This window comes from Neophocaena asiaeorientalis, unplaced genomic scaffold, assembly GCF_003031525.2.
Source record: "Neophocaena asiaeorientalis asiaeorientalis breed wild unplaced genomic scaffold, Neophocaena_asiaeorientalis_V1.1 scaffold220, whole genome shotgun sequence".
Classification (NCBI taxonomy): Eukaryota; Metazoa; Chordata; class Mammalia; order Artiodactyla; family Phocoenidae; genus Neophocaena; species Neophocaena asiaeorientalis.
Window position 1 is genome coordinate 4,752,038 of NW_020174042.1, and position 24,759 is coordinate 4,776,796.

Sequence of the window (24,759 nt, forward strand, 5' to 3'; positions counted from 1 at the left end):
TCAGAGTTTCTGTTTGTAAAGATACAACCTAATGTTAAGCCACATGAAATAGCTGATATTTGTCTCATTTGGGCCTGCACAAATGGAAATTTCATTTGGTTCAACCTAAATAGGTTTCAGATTTTGGACTTTAATGCAGGTATGTCTTAACATGAAGGTCCAGTACATGATCAAGTCAGTGACATCTTGACAATTTGAAAATGTCATAATTCATTACATTCAACAATGCCCTTCTTTTCCAGCCAACATTTCAAGCCCTGCTCTACTTACAAGGGAAAATTCAAATGACACCCTCCAACCCCAAACCCTGTATTCAAAGAATGTTTTTCTTCTGAACACCCTCAACCCTGTATTTCTAACATCTGTCATGGTGGGTTTTACATTCTTCTTTTTACAACTGTTATTTGTGTACTTTGTGTCTCATCTCCCTATTAGACTACAGTTCCTTTAGGGGAAAGATTTGTGTTCTACTGTGTGAGACTGCTTGGTTTTGAAGCCATTTCTAGCTTGCCTTGGCCACTTTCCAGCTGTGTGGCTTTGGGCAAATTACTTAACATCTCCAAGACTTACTTATTCCATTCCCCAAATGGAGTCAGTGATGTCTCTTCTTAGGTGCAGAAGGATGTCTGAATAAAAGATTGTATGTACAATGCTTGACATGATACCTCTCACGCAGCAGGTGTGCAATTAATGAACACTGGCTTCCTGTTGCCCTTAGTCACCTTTGAACCTTCCACGGCATCAAACACAATTCTTTACACATAGGTGCTTAAATGGTGAAATGAAGAGGAAAAAAAAAAGGTATGTTGGGTTGAAAGATGCTGAAAATATTGCAAAATCCTTTAAGGAAAACAAACATTAGTCCTACCTTTGAAAATATGAGTTCTCAAATAATCATATTGAAGAGGAAATAGCATAGCACTCTGCTTGACATATCAATTGGACAGAAATCCATCCAGAGATGGAAAACTCTTGGGATGCAACCAAAAATCTTGTCTGTGATCCTGTCTCTTTCATTCACCACATATCATTGGTTGTGAGCTCTACTGAGCATTGCCTTTCTGTGGAATTGGGGCAGAGTCTACAGCCATGTGAGGCAGCCTGGGAACCTGGCACAGAACTCCGGACCTCATGAAGTGGGCACTGGCTCCCCACTGCTTCTTAGGCTAAGCACTTGCCCCATTCTCTTGTGTTCAGAGCTTTCTTCATAAAGACTCTAACTTGCTTTTCTAGAATTGGCTCAATGACTCCACAGAGCCTTTCCTGAATGACCTCACTTACAGAGCACTTGGCTGGCCCCTCTCATTACCGTTTATCGCATTCTGATCCCATTTTCATTATATCTGCATTTCTCTTACCTTCACTAGAGTGTGTGCAGAGAAAAGAGACTCAATATATTTATGCTGGGGTAAACTATTCACAATTAAGACACAGGCTAGGAAAGCCCCTGAATGCGCACTGGTGTGTGTGTGTGTGTGTGTGTGTGTGTGTGTGTGTGTGTGTTATGTGAATTATCTCCACCAAAGACAAAACATTTCTTTCACAATGGAGCAATCATTCAGATGTACGTTGGTTAAGGCCAGCTGACTTGAAGAAGTCAATTAGGAAGACATAGTGGCTACCAGTTGAAATTATTGAAGGAAGGAAGGTTTCTGTTTGGAGGGCACGGGAGTGGAGGATCCCAAATGATAAAACAGACGTCAGCATAGAACTCTCAAATGGAGGTTGATGCACACAGCTTGGGAGGGGGGAAGCAGGACGTTAAAGGGGTGTTTTCCATCCTCGGGCTCAGGGACACAGTGTCGGAGAGGTAGACAGCTAAGCCTGTCTGGCCCACCTGCCAGGATCTTGTACAATCACTCTGCATAATTATTCTTGAAAATACAAACATTGCCGGGGCTGACTGACAAGTATTGTTCCAGCAGGGAGGGCTGTCAGGGCAAATCAATCCAATTCTACCACATGCCAGTGTGTAGAACAGATATAATTTTGTCTGTTAGGGGCTGTCAAAGCGAAGGATGTGCCGTATGTGTATTTTGAAGTGTGGTGTTCCCTTCAGTCTAACAGCTTGAAAGATTTCTGGGGCTTTCCCCCTCCCTGGCTGTTTTCTACAAGAACTTTTGGGAATTTTAACTTCAAATAACTCAAGTCTTTTATCTGATGTGATGTTCAGGTTAGATTAAGCCCAATCCTGCCTTTCTCTCCATAGCTGCTCTGTTCTCATTCAACATAGGGTATTAAAATTTGGTTTAAGAGGAAAGGGTCCTTTGCTGCTGTTGGATGTTGTATGGGGCATCCAAGTAAGTACCTGGTGCCCTTCCTTCAATGCAAAGTCCCCTTGCAAGAGTCTTATCTTGTCCATCACTGGACCCAATGCAAGGTTTAGTCCAAAGGTTCCTACTGGGCCCCTTGGGAATCCCTGAAAGTCCACTTCCTCTTTCTGTGGCCCAGCGCTGTGTCCTCTGCCCCCAGAAGTCTGCCTTCTGCTCTCCTCATGCTCATCCCTGGCCCTTTCTCCTGCCTCTCTCATTTGTCCATTTGGGTCCTTTTCTATTGCACCTTGTTCTCTGTCTTTCCCTGAAGACATCAGGATTAGTCCTTGGTGACATCCTCTGTTCCCTTCAGGGTCACGGACTTGACCTCAGCTTCCCTGGAGTCTGTCACCTTGAGCTGTGTGCATTTGATGGGCAAGGGGCTGGAGAGGAAAGATGGATGAGTGACTGCTGGAGCCCACTCTCTGCTCAGCACAGGCCTCTGTGAGAGCGAGGTCTAAGTTATATCAGAACTGGCTTCTCTGCCTCCAGTTTGATCACGGCCAGAATAATCTAATTTGTCCTCGTCACTTTTCTTCCATGCTCAAAAGTCTTCTACATAAGACTTACATACAGAACCAAGCTACGGGCTCACCTATTATGGAACTGTGTGTGTGCTAGAGCAGATCTGAAATGCTGTTTAGTCTAAACTCCTTCATTTAAAGATGATGAAATGAAGGCAAAATAGCAGTGAAGCATTTGTCTGAGTCCATACTTACTAGTGCCCGAGATTGTTTAAACTACTTAGTGAGGTGTTCAGGGCCCTCTATGGTCCAACCTTGTCCTCCTTTTACTGAGTATTGCCTGCTTTTTCTCTTTAGGAAAAAACAATATAAATCAAAGTTTCTTTTTTTAAAATTTTTATTGAAGTATAGTTGATTTACAATGTTGTGTGAGTTTCAGGTGTACAGCAAAGTGATTCAGTTATATACATATACATGTTCTTTTTCAGATTATTTTCCATTATAGGTTATTACAGGATATTGAATATGGTTCCCTGTGCTGTACAGTAGGTCCTTGCTGTTTATTGTTTATCTATTTTATATATAGTAATGTGTATATGTTAATCCCAAACTCCTAATTTATCCCTCTCCCCACCCCCCTATTCTCCTTTGGTAACCATAAGTTTGTTTTCTGTGCCTGTGAGTCTGTTTCTGTTTTGTAAATAAGTTCATTTGTATCATATTTTTTTGGATTCCACATATAAGTGATATCATATGATATTTATCTTTCTCTAACTAAACTTGGTATGATAATCTGGACTTTTCCTCCTCTTCATCCTTGCTTTTTCTCTTCCCCCACTTTAAATGCCCTCCTTCCCACCATTCTCATCTCTTGTTCAACCACTCATCTATTTTTTCATGTTTATGTTATTATTTATTCATACAATACTATTGATTGCCTAATATGTTCTAGACCCAGTAGTGGGTGTGGGAAATTACATCTATTCTTTAACCCCATCCCTAAAGCATTCTTTTTTTCTTTTTAATTTTTGCATTTTATTTTCTTTTTTATACAGCAGGTTCTTATTAGTTATGCATTTTATATATATTAGTGTATATATGTCAATACGAATCTCCCAATTCATCACACACCCCCACCACTTTCCCCCCTTGATGTCCATACGTTTTTTCTCTACATCTGTGTCTCTATTTCTGCCTTGCAAACCAGTTCATCTGTACCATTTTTCTAGGTTTCACATATATGCGTTAATACATGATATTTGTTTTTTTTTCTGACTTACTTCACTCTGTATGACAGTCTCTAGATCCATCCACGTCTCTACAAATGACCCAATTGCATTCCTTTTATGGCTGAGTAATATTCCATTGTATATATGTACCACCACTTCTTTATCTATTCGTCTGTCAATGAGGATTTAGGTTGCTTCCATGACCTGACTATTGTAAATAGTGCTGCAGTGAACATTGGGGTGCATGTGTCTTTTTGAATTATGGTTTTCTCTGGGTATGTGCCCAGTAGTGGGATTGCTGGGTCATATGGTAATTCTGTTTTTAGTTTTTTAAGGAACCTCCATACTGTTCTCCATAGTGGCTGTATCAATTTACATTCCCACCAGCAGTGCAAGAGGGTTCCCTTTTCTCCACACCCTCTCCAGCATTTGTTGTTTGTAGATTTTCTGATGATGCCCATTCTAACTGGTGTGAGGTGATACCTCACTGTAGTTTTGATTTGCATTTCTCTAATAATTAGTGATGTTGAGCAGCTTTTCATGTGCCTCTTGGCCATCTGTATGTCTTCTTTGGAGAAATGTCTATTTATGTCTTCTGCCCAATTTTGGATTGGATTGTTTGTTTTTTTAATATTGAGCTGCATGAGCTGTTTATGTATTTTGGAGATTAATCCTTTGTTTGCTGATTCATTTGCAAATATATTCTCCCATTATGAGGGTTGTCTTTTCATCTTGTTTATGGTTTCCTTTGCTATGCAAAAGTTTTGAAGTTTCATTAGGTCCCATTTGTTTATTTTTGTTTTTATTTCCATTACACTAGGAGGTGGATCAAAAAAGATCTTGCTGTGATTTATGTCAAAGAGTGTTCTTCCTATGTTTTCCTCTAAGAGTTTTATAGTGTCCAATCTTACATTTAGGTCTCTAATCCATTTTGAGTTTATTTTTGTGTATGGTGTTAAGGAGTGTTCTAATTTCATTCTTTTATATATAGCCGTCCAGTTTTCCCAGCACCACTTATTGAAGAGACTGTCTTTTCTCCATTTTATATCCTTGCCTCCTTTGTCATAGATTAGTTGACTATAGGTGTGTGGGTTTATCTCTGGGCTTTCTATCCTGTTCCATTGGTCTATATTTCTGTTTTGGTGCCAGTACCATATTGTCTTGATTACAGTAGCTTTGTAGTATAGTCTGAAGTCAGGGGGTCTGATTCCTCCAGCGCCTTTTTCTTCCCTCAAGACCGCTTTGGCTCTTCAGGGTCTTTGGTGTCTCCATAGAAATATTAAGATTTTTTGTTCTAGTTCTGTAAAAAAGGCCATTGGTAATTTGATAGGGGTTGCATTGAATCTGTAGATTGCTTTGGGTAGTAGAGTCATTTTCACAATATTAAGACTCCCAATCCGAAAACATGGTATATCTCTCCATCTACTTGTATCGTCTTTAATTTCTTTCATCAGTGTCTTATAGTTTTCTGCATACAAGCTGTTTGTCTCCGTAGGTAGGTTTATTCCTAGGTATTTTATTCTTTTTGTTGCAAGGGTAAATGGGAATGTTTCCTTAATTTCTCTTTCAGATTTTCATCATTAGTGTATGGGAATGCAAGAGATTTCTGTGCATTAATTTTGTATCCTGCAACTTTACCAAATTCATTGATTAGCTTTTGTAGTTTTTCTGGTGGCATCTTTAGGATTCTCTATGTATAGTATCATGTCATCTGCAAACAGTGACAGCTTTACATCTCTTTTCCAATTTGAATTCTTTTTATTTCTTTTTCGGCTCTGATTGCTGTGGCTAGGACGCCCAAAACTATGTAGAATGATAGTGGCGAGAATGGACATACTTGTTTCGTTCCTGATGTTAGAGGAAATGCTTTCAGTTTTTCACAATTGAGAATGATGTTTGCTGTGGTTTTTTCATATATGGCCTTTATTATGTTGAGGTAGGTTCCCTCTATGCCCACTTTCTGGAGAGTTTTTATCATAAATTGGTGTTGAGTTTTGTCAAAAGCTTTCTCTGCATCTATTGAGATGACCCTATGGTTTTTCTCCTTCAGTTTGTTAATATGGTGTATCACATTGATTGATTTGCATACATTGAAGAATCCTTGCATCCCTGGGATAAATATTGATCATGGTGTATTATCCTTTTAATGTGTTGTTGGATTCTGATTGCTAGTATTTTGTTGAGGATTTTTGCATCTATATTCAACAGTGATATTGGTCTGTAGCTTTCTTTTTTTGTGACATCTTTGTCTGGTTTTGGTATCAGGGTGATGGTGGCGTCGTAGGATGAATTTAGGAGTGTTCCTTCCTCTGCAATTTCTTGGAAGAGTTTGAGAAAGATGGGTGTTGGCTCTTCTCTAAATGTTTGATAGAGTTCCCCTTGAAGCCATCTGGTCCTGGACTTTTATTTGTTGGAGGATTTTAAATCACAGTTTCAATTTCATTACTTGTGATTGGTCTGTTCATATTTTCTATTTCCTCTCGGTTCAGTCTTGGAAGGTTATAGCTTTCTAAGAATTTGTCCATTTCTACCAGGTTGTCTATTTTACTGGCATAGAATTGCTTGTAGTAGTCTCTTAGGATGGTTTGTATTTCTGCGGTGTCTCTTGTAACTTCTACTTTTTCATTTCTAATTTTATTGATTTGAGTCCTTTCCCTCTTTTTCTTGATGAGTCTGGCTAAAGCTTTATTAATTTTGTTTATCTTCTCAAAGAACTGTCTTTTAGTTTTATTGATCTTTGCTATTGTTTTCTTTGTTTCTTTTTCATTTATTTCTGCTGTCATCTTTATGATTTCTTTCCTTCTACTAACTTTGGGTTTTGCTTGTTCTTCTTTCTCTAGTTCCTTTGGATGTAAGTTTAGACTGTTTATTTGAGATGTTTCTTGTTTCTTGAGGTAGGCTTAAACTTGAGGTATTGCTATAAACTTCCCGCTTAGAACTGCTTTTGCTGCATCTGATAGGTTTTGGATCATCCTGTTTTCGTTGTCATTTGTCTCTAGGTAATTTTTGATTTCCTCTTTGATTTCTCCAGTGATCTCTTGGTTATTTAGTAATGTATTGTTTAGCCTCCATGTGTTTGTGGTTTTTACGGTTTTTTCCCTGTAATTTATTTCTAATCTCATAGCACTGTGGTCAGAAAAGATGCTTGATATGATTTCAATGTTCTTAAATTACTGAGGCTTGATTTGTGATCCAAGATGTGATCTATCCTAGAGAATGTTCCATGTGCACTTGAGAAGAAAGTGTAATCTGCTGTTTTGGGATGGAATGTCCTATAAATATCAATTAAATCTATCTGGTCTATTGTGTTGTTTAAAGCTTGTGTTTCCTTATTAATTTTCTGTTTGGATGATCTTTCCTTTGGTATAAGTGAGGTGTTAAAGTCCCCCACTATTATTTTGTTACTGTTGATTTCCTCTTTTATAGCTGTTAGCAGTTGCCTTATGTATTGAGTTGTTCCTATGTTTGGTGCATATATATTTATAATTTTTTTATCTTCTTCTTGGATTGATCCCTTGATCATTATGTAGTGTCCTTCCTTGTCTCCTGTAACATTCTTTATTTTAAATTCTATTTTATCTGATATGAGTATTGCTACTCCAGCTTTCTTTTGATTTCCATTTGCATAGAATATCTTTCTCCATCCTCTCACTTTCAGTCTGTATGTGTCCCTAGGTCTGAAGTGGGTCTCTTGTAGACAGCATATATATGGATCTTGTTTTTGTATCCATTAAGTGAGCCTGTGTCTTTTTGTTGGAGCATTTAATCACATTCACATTTAAGGTAATTATCGATATATATGTTCCTATTACCATTCTCTTAATTGTTATGGGTTTGGTTTTTCTAGGTCCTTTTCTTCTTTTGTGTTTCCCACTTGGAGAAGTTCCTTTAGCATTTGTTGTAGAGCTGGTTTGGTGGTGCTGAATTCTCTTAGCTTTTGCTTGTCTGTAAAGCTTTTCATTTCTTCGTCAAATCTGAATGAGATCCTTGCCGGGTAGAGTAATCTTGGTTGTACGTTCTTCCCTTTCATCACTTTAAATATGTCATGCTACTCCCTTCTGGCTTGTAGAGTTTCTGCTGAGAAATTAGCTGTTAACCTTATCAGAGTTCCCTTGTATGTTATTTGTCATTTTTCCCTTGCTGCTTTCAATAACTTTTCTTTGTCTTTAATTTTTGTCAATTTGATTACTATGTGTCTCAGTATGTTTCTCCTTGGGTTTATCCAGCCTGGGACTCTCTGTGCTCCCTGGACATGGGTGGCTATTTCCTTTCCCATGTTAAGGAAGTTTTTGACTATAATCTCTTCAAATATTTTCTTGGGTCCTTTCTCTCTCTCTTCTCTTTCTGGGACTCCTATAATGCAAATGTTGTTGCATTTAATGTTGTCCCAGAGGTCTCTTAGGCTGTCTTCATTTCTTTTCATTCTTTTTTCTCTATTCTGTTCCATGGCAGTGAATTCCACCAGTCTGTCTTCCAGGTCACTTATCCATTCTTCTGCCTCAGTTATTCTGCTATTGATTCCTTCTAGTGTATTTTTAATTTCAGTTTTTGTATTGTTCATCTCTGTTTGTTTGTTCTTTAATTCTTCTGGGTGTTTATTCTTTAATTCTTCTAGGTCTTTGTTAAACATTTCTTGCACCTTCTCGATCTTTGCCTCCATTCTTTTTCTGAGGTCTTGGATCATCCTCACTATCACTATTCTGAGTTCTTTTTCTGGAAGGTTGCCTATCTCCACTCATTTAGTTGTTTTTCTGGGGTTTTACCTTGGTCCTTCATCTGGTACATAGTCCTCTGCCTTTTCATCTTGTCTATCTTTCTGTGAATGTGGTTTTTGTTCCACAGGCTGCAAGATTGTAGCTCTTCTTGCTTTTGCTATCTGCCCTCTGGTGGATGAGGTTATCTAAGAGGCTTGTGCAAGTTTCCTGATGGGAGGGACTGGTGGTAGGTAGAGCTGGCTGTTGCTCTGGAGGGCAGAGCTCAGTAAAACTTTAATCTGTTTGTCTGTTGATGGGTGGGACTGGGTTTTCTCCCTGTTCGTTGTTTGGCCTGAGGCGACCCAACACTGGAACCTACCCGGCTCTTTGGTGGGGCTAATGGCAGACTCTGGGAGGGCTCACGCCAAGCAGTACTTCCCAGAACTTCTGCTGCCAGTGTCCTTGTCCTCACAGTGAGACACAGCCACCCCACACCTCTGCAGGAGACCCTCCAACACTAGCAGGTAGGTCTGGTTCAGTCTCCTATGGGGTCACTGCTCCTTCCCCTGGGTCCTGATGTGCACAGACTACTTTGTGTGTGCCCTCCAAGAGTGGAGTCTCTGTTTCCCCCAGTCCTGTCGAAGTCCTGCAATCAAATCCCGCTAGCCTTCAAAGTCTGATTCTCTAGGAATTCCTCCTCCCATTGCCGGAGCCCCAGTTTGGGAAGCCTGACGTGGGGCTCAGAACCTCCACTCCAGTGGGTGGACTTCTGTGGTATAAGTGTTCTCCAGTCTGTGAGTCACCCACCCAGTAGTTATGGGATTTGATTTTATTCTGATTGCGCCCCTCCTACCATCTCATTGTGGCTTCTCCTTTGTCTTTGGACGTGGGGTATCTTTTTTGGTGAGTTCCAGTGTCTTCCTGTCCATGATTGTTCAGCAGTTAATTGAGATTCCAGTGCTCTCACAAGAGAGAATGCCCAAAGCATTCTTGAATAAGCCCATAGACATTGCTTTTTATGCCATTACGATGATAAGCACTGTGCATATTTGACTGAGGGTGGCTTTTGTGTCATACGTTTATTTCTCATTGAGCTCTGCCATGAGAAATATTCTTAGGAAACTCACTATTTACTTTACAGACATTGTTAAGGACATTGATCTCCTGTGTAAAATCCATTCCATAAATTCCTTTCAAAACTAAATGCCGTGAAGAATCTTACTTACCATAAGACATATCTGTGTTCTTACTTATGGGTAGTCAAAATTTTATAAATTATTTCGTTTCCTCCTGCCTTCGTCTGCCAGGAAACTCAGAATCAATTTATGACTTAATCTTGATAAGCATGAGGAACCTTAGAATCTGCATGTTTGCATTTCTACTTAACATCTTGTTTTAGCCTTCTTTTCCATTTTCTCTGACTTCAGTTCTTGTTTAAGTTTTTGCTTTCTCTTGCATGATCACATAAAGTACCTGAAATCTTTCGTGAATGAAGCAGAGGTACAAGTAAAAGTTACGATAGGTATAAGCATGTGTTTTTCTGCCCTTTTATGTTGTGAGTTCCTTGAGAAAAGGGATTATTTTGTGCATCCTTTATACTAGGCCACAGAAAAATGCCCAGGCTATAGTAGGTGTTTAATAAAGGTTTGTTGAACTAAGTTGATAAAAGTTGACCCATGACTCCCTAGGTGGGCAAAGTCAAGCTCACTTTTTCCTACACTTTGTCTGTTGTAAGAAGGCCAAGGAAAGGTGGAGTGTTGTAGTGGAAAGAACTTAAACTCTGCCTGTTACCAACTGTACAAACTTGGGTGACTTATTTAGCTCATATGATCCTCTTCTTTTTACTTTAATCTGAAAATGGAAATAAGGATACCCTACTGGATAGCTATGAAGATTGATATTGCTTGTAAACCTCTCAGCACATTTTCAGGCCCATAATAGCAATCAGCACATGTTAGGGCTCCTCTCTTCCCTCCGTATTTCCTCATTTCATTGGAAATTGCACTTGGAAAAGGATAAGTGGCTTGCTCACAAGGTAGTCAATTAATTGAGATGTCATATGTAAAATAAATGTGACTATTGACCTCATGCAGAGGGATATAAAAATCAATCGATGGTAATGCACATTGGGATTTTTTGCTGAAAAGTGCTTAAGAATGGCTCAGTATTATTACGTTTTATTTCATCATTAATATTATTTACGAATATTTGGCTTTGTCTTGTCCTGGTGTGGTTATATCTCTGGTCTTAATTGCATTTATTTTCAATTTAGTCCCAATTTATATCTTAATAAAAATATAGACGAAATCAAAAAGCATAGTTCCTGTCTTTCATACAAATTTATTTTTACAAGGTGGATGATTTAACCTGTTTCAATATGCTCCCTATGAAATAGACATTAAGATATTTAGTAAATAATTTTTGTTAATTGCATTTAAAATCAAGCTCAAGCATTTTTCATAGTTTTGACATCACGCTTTTTGCACTCATATTTTATGTTTATTGGCCATTTTCTAATGAAATTCTTCATTATGAGATACTTGATCCATTTCAGATGATAAACGTCAATGTTTCAAGTATTTCTAGTTGAAGAGATAATTAACTAAACGAAATACCTGTTATCACTTTACTGTCAGGGAATGCTCACTGCCTGCAGTCTCAAATGGGGTTTGTGTTACAGAGTGCAAGGTCATTCTTCTGAAAGTCAGGGGATCTGAGTTCTCGCTTGGTCTCCTTCTAGCTGTGTGGTCCTGGGGAAGTTACTTTACCTCTCTGAGACTCACTGGCTGACTGTCAAACACGAGGGAGTCAGCCTCAATGATCTTTAGCTTCTGTTCCCATCGTAGCATCTGGTCCTTTGCATTGGAACTATTGAGGCAGGCCCTACATTTAGGTCTGTAGGGCAGCAGAAAGATTGCTCCTAATACACAACATTATCTTCTGGGGTATATTACTTTTTACCATCCTACTCACAACTTTAAAATATCTTTCCTTTTAACTGCAGGTCACTTAGTACTTGACATATATTAGAGACTCAATAAATGTCTCAAATGTCCAGGTTCTGAGCAGGATGCGTCCAGGAGGCCAAGGATATCTATGAAACCCCATTACTGAGGAAGTGGGAGGATATATTTCCGGTTTCAACCTTAAGTGGGTAGAGTTGTATTTATTTATTTGTTTTGTTAGTTTTAGATTTAGTAATAATGAATATAGAGATGGGTTGATACTATAGCTTATGTGTAAATATGGAATATTTACTTCTGGGAGATATTGATACCAGGAATTTGATTTAAACCATCTGAAACTGCAAGCATCTCCATAAACTACTGAAGCTACTTTGTGACAAAATACATTTTTCAGTGGCTGTAATGTGATACTAATACAAAACCAGAAATCTACTCAGTTCTGGTACTTAGGAAGCAAATGACTAAGGGCACCAAATTTCCACTCTGGGAAATTCCATTAGTGATAAAGACATCCAGACAGTTTTTAGCCCATCATCACGATTATTATTGCTGGTCATCAATTTCTCCCCAATTCCACAGAGCAGATTTCTTTGCACAATAATCTAATCACACCCTTTGTTTTGACTATGTGAACGTACATAGATCAGTCTGCAGACCACATGAGTCTGTTGGTATAGCTCCTACACCACCTACACCTCTTCAAGATACTCCTTTTTTTTTTTTTTTTTTTTTTATAAAACTTTTTTTTAAAAAAATCAATTATTGTTTTGAGTTTTCCTCCAAAACTAAGGAGCCATTTATGGTAGAGTCTGGGCTTTCATTTATTTTTTTATTAGTTATTCATGTTGGGTTTGAGGTTTTTTTACTGGGGTCTCCAAAGTTAAAAGCAGAGAATTGACTGACCTCAGAGAAATGAAGCGTGTAAAAATTGTAACATGCTTACCTGATAGCTTATTTATCATGGAATCTTTAGACTCACTTCACTGAGGATATTTTGTGTACAATGAACCCAGGGTTCCTAGGACCCTTTGAGACAGTGTTATTCAAAGTGCTTGTCCACAGTGAGACTGTCTAGAATAGGAACCAGTGCGTTGCTTCCTTCATTAAGAAAGTCTTGGGACTTCCCTAGTGGTCCAGTGGTTAGGACTCCACACTTCCGCTGCAGGGGGCACAGATTTGATCCCTGGTCAAGGAACTAAGATCCTGCAGACCACATGGTGAGCCCTACCCCACCCCCGCCAAAAAAATATAATACAATAAAATTTTAAAAAAGGAAGTCTTGCTCCCAGAAAAAGTCAGCTAAATGCCACGCCAACAGCCAAACCAAACTTCCCAATGCCTCACCTCTCAGCCACACTATTGAAAGACACAAGACAAATGGCAGCTAAGTGTTTGTACAGCTTGGGCAAGCTACTTCAGCCCTCTGTGCCTCGGGCCCTGAGAATGATGGCATCGGGAGGATGGAGAGGGAAAGCTTGAGCCAGGAGCTCAGTGGGTGAGAGGAGTAGCCAAGATGTCAGAGTGAGGGGGCAGACATGGTCAGGCTGATGGTTCCGTAAGATAGATGCTTTCAGCTGGCTGGGGCTCTAGCAGGAGTGGGGTGGGTAATGGTCAGACATCAGGCACACAGGCCTTGAAGAACTTGGGGGTGAGGAGTGGGGATGGCTTTCATTTGAGAGGGCTGCGGGGGGAAGGCATGAGTTTCCTCAGACATAGCCAAGGTTTTATTTGAGTCGAGGAGGTGAAGGGAAGTTTATGGAGAGATTGAGGATACAGGGAGCTTGTGGATGACAGGGGAGCGAGCCCAGAGGGACCGATGGAAGGGGTTGTGAGGAAGGTGAAGACGTGAGCATTGGCTCAGCCTTGGGCACTTATGAGCAATTTGGGGGTTTGAGGCTGGATAAAGAGGGAGGCCTTGAGAGGGTACCAGGGACTTCCCTTGATTGAGGGAAGCAGACAATGAGGCAGGTTGGGATAAGTCCCGATGCTCTCCTGGAATGGGAAGAAATTCTTAGCTCAAGGATGTAATAGCTTCAGACTAGCTGTTCTCCCTACTCCTGATATCTTGGAGAATTGGGCTGCTTTATTGCCTACATACTCAATAGGGTTATTGTCAGTTAACTGAAATAATATAACTAAACAGTATTTGTCTATTGTTTTTATTATCATTCGGCACATTTTTCAACAAATGTTTGGGTAGCACCAGCTGTGAGACCCTGGCAGGAATGCAAATACAAACACAAAATTATTACCTGTATCCTTTGGTGGCTTCCAGTCTTAGAAAAGAGAAATTCATTCTATTTAGAGGGAGTACATTGGCAAAAGGCCAGCATTCTTGTAATCTATTATATCTCAAACATAGCAAAACAAATTAATGCAAAATAGCCCATTTCTTAAAGAAAAGATGTATTTACTGCCTTCAAGGTCAACATGGGAAAACTGGTCTCATCAATTTTAGTTGTGGCTTTATCCATAGCTTTATGAACTTAATTGCCACCAACTTTTTTTTACTGCTTGAAATGAAATGAAATGAATGAAAGAAAGAAGGAAAGAAAGAGAGAAAGAGAAAGAGAGAGAGAAAGAGGGAGGGAGGAAGGAAGGAAAGGAAAGGGAGAAAGAAACAAAGAAAATAAAGAAAGAGAGAGAAAGAAAGGAGGGAGGGAGGAAGGAATGGACAGAGGGAGAAAGAGAGAGAGAGGGAGGGAGGAAGGAAGGAAAGAAAGGAGGGAGGGAGGGAGGGAGGAAAAGTATAAATCAAATGCAAAAAAAAAAGAGTTAAATACTTGCCTTGATCTGGTTGGAGTGTAAAGTAAATCAAGTGGCAATTTAATTCCCAATGAACATGTGACAACCATGGAGTTAAATATTAGATTTAAATAGGGCAGCTAATTTTCTGCAAGAATTACATTCGTCTCTTCATATGGGCACTCTTCCTAATGAACACATTTCTCCCTCTTAAATTCAATCATTGCTACTGGAGCATGAGAAATTAATATACATTCTTAGATTCATTAATAATGTTGCTCATAAAAGACCTTTTGGTTTTTATCACCCTGAGCTCCCAGAGGCCCATGGAAGCAGCCGTAGCTCCAAACCACATGAATTATAAGGGGAAAAATCCTATTAAAACAGAACCTTAATCACCAGTTGCATTTTATATTGAGCTGTATCTAAAAAGAAACTGTATAACATATCCATCAACATAGAATGGATAAATAACTGGTGTTACAGTCCTTCCACAGAATATTATAAAGTAGTAAAAGCAGAAGAATTACTACTACACACACAATGTAATTCAATCTCAAGGACATTGTTGAGTGACAGATGTCAGACATGGAAGGATGCTTGTAGTATGATTCCATTTATATAAGTTCAAAACAGGCAAAGCCCAACACTCTCTGGTTTAGGACACCTCATTGATAGCAAACCAATAAGGCAAGGGATTAACACAAAATACAGGATAGTGGTTACCCCTGGGAGGTGAGTAGGAAGTGGGTACAATCAAGAAAGAACACAGTGGTGCTTTAAAAGTACTAGTGAAATTCTGTTTCTTACAATGGAATGGTGGGTTCACGGGTATTCGCTTTATTATTATTAAAACTACGGAGATATGCCTTGTATTTCCTTTTGAACTTTTGAGAGTTTGAACTGGCCTTTGAAGAGTGAACTAAGCAGAGAGGAAGCTGGAAGACTATTTTTACTTTTTAGTCTATTATATATTTCTATTTCTCTTGTTATACTTAACACAATTTACAATTGGAAAGGAACTTTGTGGTGTCAAAGAAAAATCACGGACTCTGGATTCAGACAGACCTAAGTTCAAATGCCAACTCCTCCATTCCCATGCTATGCATCGTTGAATTTCTCGCAGACTTAGTTTCTCCAAGTATAAAATGTCGGAAGGAATGCTTCCCAGTGTGGTGAGAGTCAAATGAGAAAATATTGTCGGCTGCACATTCCAAGCTCTAGAGGGAGTCACAGTCCTTTTAAACTCTGCCATTCAGGGATGAGTTGTCCAGAAAAGCATGGTGCCATTGACCTGGTAGAAACCCTGGTCTAAGGGATCCAACACTTGATGTGCTGGGTGAAGAGGCCCAAGCTTACACTGCAGCTCCGTCCTCTGCACAGTCTCTTTTTGGGCTTCCCCACTGGCTCTGTCCTGAGAATCACTCACTCCCCTCCCACCTTGCACTACTGGGCTCTAAAGGACCCTGGACCACCTCCTGCCTCTTTCCCCAGTAAGGCGCATGGATGAGTGACATGGGCCAGCTCTGCTCTGAACGAGAGGGAGGAATATTCTCCCTTGCCCAGATACTTCTATTCTCGTCTCCTCTTAGCTTTGGAGAGCCAAGACTAGGACACAATCTTAGAAAGGAGCTAAGGAAGCCAGCCTTTTCTAGACATTTCTGGTCTAAACAAAAGGAGTCACTATGGCTCAACCATGGAGCCTACCTCAGCAGGAGGTGAAAAGTGAGGTGAGGACACAGCCTTAATCAGCAATGCACAGATCTTGCATTTTCCCTTTGTATCCTCTTGAGCCTCTCTCCCCCAGGAGTCTGAGGGGGCTTAACAAAGACTTAAGGCTTCCTGGCGAGCTCTCTGCCTTTCCCACCAGACACATAACTGACAAATACATGCAAAACATCTGGCTTGTGAGAGGCCTGCCGTTAATATCCATTCCCTTCTCATTTCTCCCCTTTCCTAGTCTGTAAAGCTCATTAGTGACATGCTGCAGCCAACGGCTCGGTGGTTCCTCTAGTTCTATCAGAAACAATAATTCCACTCCGGAGAGCAAGCCAACGCCGCCACCTTCCGACCCTTTGGGGCGGACCTTGCGGATGGACACGGAGCTTCCCATCTGGTTATCCTCGTGCGGAGGAGAGAACCGGGGGCCCGCAAGCTCAGGTGCAGCCGCTGACCCCCCGCCCTCTGCCTGCAGCTCCACACGCCTCTATTCCAATGTCCGTTCTGTCTTTGTCTTACAGTTGTTCAGCACATCAAGCGACATAACATTGTTCTGAAAAGGGAGCTAGGCGAAGGAGCCTTTGGAAAAGTTTTCCTAGCCGAATGCTATAACCTCTGTCCTGAGCAGGACAAGATCTTGGTGGCAGTGAAGGTAAGCGAACACCCCAGAACGTCTCACTATCCGTGGTCACACCCAGGTGTGGAGGTGATGCTTTATTTTATGTTATTGTAGTGGCCAATTCAGGAGCAAATTACATCTGCTGTGGTGGATGTGTTCAAATTCCTTTAGAGGAATGGACAGTGGGAAGGATATTTGGGGCGCAACCAACTGTCAGAGGTTCTGCTCAGGGACAATCTTCCAGTCTACAGGCTGTGAATGGCTCTGAGCTCCTCTTCCCGGTCAATGTGAACTGAATTCTGGATAGGGGTCAGTGAGGTCAAACAGAATCCAACCGGCTGAGTCTTGGAGACTCCACTGTCTCCTCAGGTTGCTTGGTGCTCGTCCAAGCTCAGTGGGAGTTTGTCTCCTGTTCGAAGGTTCTGGAAGGGAGACTGTGGCCTTCACTTCCCCTCTCAGCCTCAGTTCTGCTGAGAACTTCTGTTATACTTACTTTGTCCCTCCCAAATGTCTCCAAGGCCCTAGGCATGATTCCATCTGGGATGGGTGACATCTCTGGTAGATCCCACCTCCCTAGGAGACACAAGATTTTACACAGAAGTCTGAAAGTCCTTCATCATAGCCATGTCTTCGTAAACTCAAAAAAGGAGACCTGTTCTTCAATAAGATAAACATTATTGAAAGGGCTAAAATTTCCACTGAGCTCTCTAAATCGCAAGAATCAACATAAATAGCACAAAAGACTTCAGCATATCTTTTACACATGGCATTGTCAAAATTACAAAAAAAACAACTCACCAAAGTATAATATATATAAAACACGTAAATAGGCATATGTTTATAAAGTGAATTAAATGCCGAATGAATACGGATGTGGCTAATGTAATAAAATGTAACTTCTTGGCCTCACATGATTGAGTTTGGGTTTTTATTTGTTTGTTTGTTTGGCCAAACACAGAATATCTGTACAAATGACATTTATTTACTCATTATAACCAGGACAACTTTTTAAAAATGAGACATGTATTCCATTACTGTTGTACTTAGCCTTAAAATACTTTAATATATGTGTAATGGGTAACAGAGGAGAGAAATTAAATGATTCTTGAACTTCCCCAGCCTGCAGACTAAACACAGTTTCTGTTAAAGTTCATCCAGATGAAACACTGTGTATTTGCTTTCCTTGTCATCAAAAGTAACTAAGCCGACTGGCACGGATACTCTTAGACTCTCAGCAAAGGCTCCTAAAAAGCTGCACTCTGGGGCGAATAAAGGACAGACCTTTCTAGGGATGAGCAATGTAATATCAATCAAATAAACATCATCTCTAAGATAGGTGAATGGAGGAGGGGAGTGAGACAGAGGAGAGAAGAGGGGAAGGGAGATGCTAGAGAGATGCAAGGTGAAGTGCGGTGAGTGGTGTAAAGTGAGAATCCTGAGGGGATGCTGAGGAAGCTTAATTCCTGCTGCTGCAATTGCTTCCTCTTTTCTTTCATTTACTCAAAAAGTTTGTTATTTTTTAAAGCACAAAATGTTCAGAACATTTGGCAGTGCTATATCTGCAGCCTTTGCTTTCTTCTGCTGCTATCTTTTTTTCCCCCCTTTGGAAAAATGGGACCGAAAGGTGCCTCTGTTTTTGTAGATTCATAGCCTGATGCAAGGTTAGAGCTGGAAGACACTTAGGGAACATATAAGCCTAGTCTAGCATGTGTCATAGGCAGGGAGACTGAAGGCCCTGGGGCCATGTTTCCCACTGATATTTGGAGCCCATCCAGGGAGCTAAGTCAGGCCTTCAGAAATTCACTTCATGGGGTCACAAGGTGAAATCTTTGAATGTGAGAAAATCCTGGGAGATTCGGGAAACCTAGAGGACAGTGTAGGAATAGCTGAAAGACCTCAGAATTTCTCAGTGGGTATTGCCTTTCATTTCCGTATCACTCCTAATCCTGCTCCTGCTTCGGCGTACTTCTTGCGGTGTCCTTAAGGAGACTAACTCCATGGCGCCCTCAACTCAGACATTACATTTCCTTCCAAACTAGTGCTAAAACAGGATTTCAGGGCTCGGGCTCATCGTGCTGAAGGATCAGCCAGCATCAGCAGTGTGTAGCCAGCTGTTCTGTCCACAGCATGCTTCCCAGCACTACTGCCGGTGAGGCTTCTTTCTGGTTTAAATCCCAGTCATAGCCCTAATCCCACCCCTGACTCCGACCCAGGCCCTAGTCCCCATAAACCTCCTGGCTTTGCCAAATAAATGTTTATAAATTAACGACCCGCGATGAGCGTTTGCTCTTTAATCAACACTGCTGAAAAACAAAACAAAAACAAAACCAGGGCTTCCCTGGTGGCGCAGTGGTTGAGAGTCCACCTGCTGACGCAGGGGACACAGGTTCGTGCCCTGGTCCGGGAAGATCCCACATGCCGCGGAGCGGCTGGGCCCGTGAGCCATGGCCACTGAGCCTGTATGTCCGGAGCCTGTGCTCCGCCACGGGAGAGGCCGCAACAGTGAGAGGCCCGCGTACTGCAAAAGAAAACAAAACCAAAAAAACAAGCAAATTTGTCCCTTTATCTCAAGTAGAGAGAGCAAAATATCTACAGCTTAAAAATTTATTTCAACTTCAAGGTCACACAGCTAAGAAATCTCATCTCGATGACCTTGAATGTGAACTTTTGTTGAAATTGGAGGCTTTGCTTACATTAGCCAGAATGATTTCAAGCTTCAGAGAGGAGGCCCATTTTAACTTTCTGGGATCCAGAGGCTACAGCCACGGAAGAAACAAGTCTGATTTTTCATGGGCTCCGGGATGAATTGGGTCAGAAAAACACATGAACCTTTCATAGAGCTGCCTCTCACCAGCCTGATATGCTCATTTTTAGGCATGTGGGCCAATTGAAAGTATATTCAAAGGCTATCTAATAAGCCTGGGAGGAAAATGTCTATGGTTCCATCCTGACCACAGCAAAGGGATTTTTTTAAAGGAATGAGACAAACTGAACGTGGCCTCCAGGGCCTGCATAGCCCTTCACCTCTGAGGAATGGCTGCCAGGGCTGCTTCTCCTCCATTGGAGGCACCCAGGGATGTTTGACGGTCTTCCTGCCTGTTGCCTAGCAACCCCTGCAGCATTGATTATGCATGCTAAGAAATAGCAGCTATTGTCCTTTTTCCTTCTCTAGAAGGAACTGACTGGTTTGAAATCCGAGGTTTTGCTTTCAGACTGACAGATGTCAGGTTCCTGTAAATTCTGGCATCGCTTGCCCCGAATGACTTAAGGTTTGAGGGATCCACAGAAGCCAGTTTAAGGTGGGAGCGATCCTAAGGCATGCGCAAGCCCCTCAAGGGCGCATGGGAGGCTGAGCACGCCTCTCCCATTAGAGTATCTGCTTGTTTGGATCCAGCCAGATTGCCCTTTTCTTGATTTTTTGGATGACCTTTGTTTTTTAGTGAAATGGATTTATCCCTTTCCACTGAATGACAACCGAAGAACCCACAGAGAGGATGAGAAGCAGAGAAACCGGTCTTTGATCAAAATGAGTTCCTTTACCTTTAAGTAACTCAATTGCCAAGAAAACACTGCATCACCATTTCCCTGCATTAGCTGTGGATGCGTTAACTAATTTTGGCTCCATCCAACCTGCATTTCAATAGCTACAATTCCTACAACCTTTCCTTGTGCTGTGAATGTGCGCTAATTTTCATTTTTTAAATACAGCCACAAGTGGGCTTTGTAGGATTCATGGCCTCTCTTCCCCCTCTCCACTAACTCAGGTGTACTTCTAGAAACAGAAAAATGGTGAACACAAGAGAGGCCTTAGGAATCATATCTATAATCCAAGTCCCATGTTTTATAAATGGCAAATCCAAGACCCAGAGAAGTTGAGTGGCTTCCTCAAAGTGTAAGTTAAAGCGAGTCAGGGATTCTGCACAGGAAGACTTGGCGAGATGCGAAATGGTGACATCTGAGTTCAGCAGGCACTTTCTTTAGCATCTAATGAAGGCCTTTTGTTTTTCATGTTTCTGAATATTTGCTTGTCAGCAACAGAGGAAATGATGCAAGCGTTTTGGCAGAGTTGACTAATACACCCTGTGGCACGTTACCATGGGCCAGCCCAAAGTAGCATCCAGCACGCCGTGACCATGCCCGTGCCTGGAGGGCCCCAGCGCAGCCTCGGGGCCACACAGCTCCCACTCACCCATCAGCTCTCAGCTAGAGTTGCTCCTTCAAGGAGACTTCCCCTTGCTGCTCCCCCGTTGAGGTCAGAGCTCCCAGTTCCACGTATTAAGGCATCTGTACTTGTCCTTTACAGCATATGTCAAGGTTGTTAATTATACATGTATTCGTGGGTATATTTAATCAATGACATGAGTGTCTATCTTCTCCATTAGAGTGGCATATTCTTGAGGGTAGGAACCATGCCTTTTAGCACATTGCCTAATATGTAGTAGCAGGCAATAAATGCTTGTTAAATGGATGGATGGATGGATGGGTTATTGAAATAATAGCCTTTTGAAAAAGTAAATAATTGGCAGTTGGCATTTCTAGGTAAGAAATAATTTCATGAGATTATATATATATGATATAATCTAATGAGAAATCATTTTAGAAATGATTGAATCACTGTGCAGATATATAGAGCTATTATTGAAATTCTTTAGCTTAACTGATACATTTTGCCATTGAGGTCCAGGGAGGATAAATGACCTATCCAAAATTACATGGCTTGAATGAGATCACTTAATGTCAGACCTAGGACTAAAACTCCGACCTCCTCACCAGCCCCATGCCCACTGTGCACCACGTTTTCACGTACTGAATTCTACACATGCCCTAATAAACCAAACTGAGGAAATTCAACGTAATACCACTTATCAAGTAATACAAAGGAGTGTGTAGTTGTGCTTATTTGTGTGTAATGATGAGAGAGATTTTCATGTTTTCCTGGGTAGCAATGTAATTCAAGGCAATAGGTGGAAATAAGGAAAATGATTCCGGATGAGTGCTTTGGCCTCAGGAGGATACAAGCAAAATACCTTAATCAGTTTTGATAATAAGAGCAGTATAATATTCATTGAAAACCCAACTCAAGCTGGTTTAAGTAGAAAAGGGAATGTATTTCCCAAGCTACTGGAAGACCTTGCTGCTGGTGCTCTAGCTTCAGGCACTGAAAGATCTAGGGCATCAGCAATTCTCTCTCTCTCTCTCTCTCTCTCTCTCTCCATCTCCTGGCTCTGCTTTCTTCTCTGCTGACTGTATTCTCTGGCAGGTTCTCCCCACACTATGCTAAAGACTCGTCAGCAGTGGCTCTGGGCTTAGATGCGGCCATCCTAGCAACCCAAAAGAGAGCTCTTCTTTCCCAACAATTATGCAAAAGTCGAAGGGCCAACTCGTATTGGCTTGTCTTGAGTTGTTTCACCAGGCCCTCCAGACAAGGGAATAGAATGTTCTGGTTATCTAGGCCTGGGTCACATGCATATCCTTGCAAATGGAAGATGAGGTCAGCTCTAACCACACACATGGACCAAATGTAAGGAGGCATTGGTTCTCTGAAAGAATATTAGAGATGCTAAACAAAAAGACAGGGGAAAGAGATCTGACAGGAAAAACTGAAAGATGAATGACTCAAATAGGACCTGCAGGACCACTGGGCCTCACTGTGAATGAAGCAGCTGGGATCCAGAAGCTCACCAGGATCTGAGCTGGCCCTTAGGACGGTCCCTTTGTTATCCTCGCAGGAGGCACCAGGGCTCTCCTCCAGGCTTCCCTGCTGGTGTGGCGCAGCTGTCTCTCCCCTCCACTATTCCCTAGCATTGGGCTGCTGCCTCCTGCCCGCTGCTGCTCCCACGGTCTCTATTACTCACCTTCAGATTCCTTAAGAAGGAAATGCCATGCGACCAGTTACTCCAGTCAGTGTTCCTGCCGGGCAGCTGCCTGAGGTCCAAGCATCCAAGGTGGTCATGTGACACAGGCGAGGCCACTTACGGGCCAGAAGCAACTAGAGCCAGTTGTCTCAGAATATGTGTAAGGGCAGTAGAAGAGCTCGAAAAAGACAGCTTATCCTTCAGTTCTGGAACAGGGAAACAATTTGTAAATGAGAAAGAGCATCAAGAGTTCATCCATTCAAGTGCTTTCCCCAGGCAAGTTTATTTTTAAGGCAGATGGCTATTTTCTTTCTCCTCTCCTCCCTCCCTTCCTTCCCTCCTCCCTTCCTTCCTTCCCCCCTCCCTCCCTTCCTTCCCTCCTTCCTTCCTCCCTCCCTCCCTCCCTCCCTTCCTCCCTCCCTTCCTTCCTCTCTCCCTCCCTTCCTTCCTTCCTTCCTTCCTCCTCCCTTCCTTCCTCCCTCCCTTCCTTCCTTCCTTCTTTCCTTCCTTCCTTCCTTCTTTCCTTCCTTCCTTCCTCCCTTCCTTCCCCCTCCCTTCCCTCCCTTCCTTCCTTTCCTTCCTTCTTTTTATTTTCTACTGATAGTTGTCACATCAGTCCTCACATCTTGATTAACTGTGAAGCCTCTCAACCATTCCTTCCTCCTCCCATGTCCCCCTCCATTTCTCCATTTCAATTGGTGTGTGAAATCCCTGTTCCCACAAAATAGAAATTGATGATGACAAGGTTAGTGTATTTAAGAGAACATTGGTCAGTGTTGCCCTAAAAAAATTGATTGTATTCCTTAACAGAATATAATGTTGCAGAAAGTACTATCAATTCCATCTTTACAAGTTTCTGGGAACAGAAATGGTAGAACTTTTAACAGTGGCTTGTTAAAAGGCTTAATCATCTTTATGGTCCGGGCATTTCTTAATAGATTTCTATGTCCTTTAGTGGAAGTTCATTCTTCCCTGGCGCATGTATGAGCGCATGTGCTTGTGTGTGTGTGTGTGTGTGTGTGTGTGTGTGTGTGTACGTACACACCCTCATGTGCTGTAGGATGGACAGTAACATTTTCCGTGTCAGAATCCCTCTTGTACTTGTCACGGCAGGCCCCCATTATTAAGTTTCTCCATCAATGTCCCTTTCCCAGTAACTTCAACTTTTAACCTTTGATGTGAGATCTGTTTTTTGTCTTGTTAATTTGTCCTGTGAACCCTTTTTTTCTGGCTTTTCTCCAACTTATCCACATCTTTTCAGAAATGCTGAAAACAAGCAGTGCGTTTCACTCTAATGAGGTCTCATCTGATACAAAACATATCTGGAGTATTCATTTCACTCCTCTGTATCTCTAGAACATGTACATTGTGATAGATGGGCTGCTTTTTAATTGACTTTAACATGACAGCAGAACTCGTAATCAAGTCATGGTCTACTGTGATCTACCAGCTCCTTTCTATCTAGTGGAATTGTCTCAGTCAATTGTATGCTAGTATATTTAAAGCCTGTAAATATCTTGCAGTTGTCCATGTCAGAGGCCAACTTCTGATTCACTCTTTTGAGTCAATATTTCTCTAAGATGACAGTTGCTATGAATTAGTTTCCCATCTTTCAAAGATTTAGCATTTGTAATATGCAACTTGATGTAATATACACGCACAAGCCATCAATTTTATCCCCCAAGTTATTGCAAGTATTTTAAAGTATATGAATTAGAAATTAACCTCATGTTTCCCATTGGATGGTTGGCTTGTTAGATTTGGAACCATGAGAGCACCATTGTGAAAATAAACATAGCAGCAGTCAACACCCTGGCTATGAATCTTGTATTTGATGCTGGCACTTGGTATAAAATTAAAGTCCTTGCAAAGGCCAGTTACATATGATTGGCTGGCCTTTGCCGTCAATCATATGTAAGTGCAAAGTTACACAGGGTGTTGGTTTCTAGTACAGCGAGCACTATCTGAGTGTGTGTGTGATCATTACTGTTTTTATACAGTCATCTAATTAGCTTTTACATTTGTAGGAATGTTGGGGAGACAGCTACTACACTCTTCCTAGTTTCTAAGATTTTATTTCCATCAAGCTCTTTCTATCTCTGAATTTATTACAATATACTCCTCAAAAGTTCACTTTTGTAAGCATTGGTTAGAAG

General features: G+C 41.3%; 1 protein-coding gene across 2 annotated transcripts in view; it reads left to right on the forward strand.

Moving 5' to 3' along the window:
* The window catches only part of NTRK2 (neurotrophic receptor tyrosine kinase 2), a 367,950-nt gene that overhangs the window by 262,622 nt on the left and 80,569 nt on the right, over positions 1-24,759 (forward strand). For both annotated transcript variants that reach the window (XM_024753833.1, XM_024753832.1), the window contains one exon: positions 16,651-16,781. In XM_024753833.1, the coding sequence (XP_024609601.1) occupies positions 16,651-16,781 (131 nt within the window). The remainder of the gene's footprint in view (positions 1-16,650; positions 16,782-24,759) is intronic.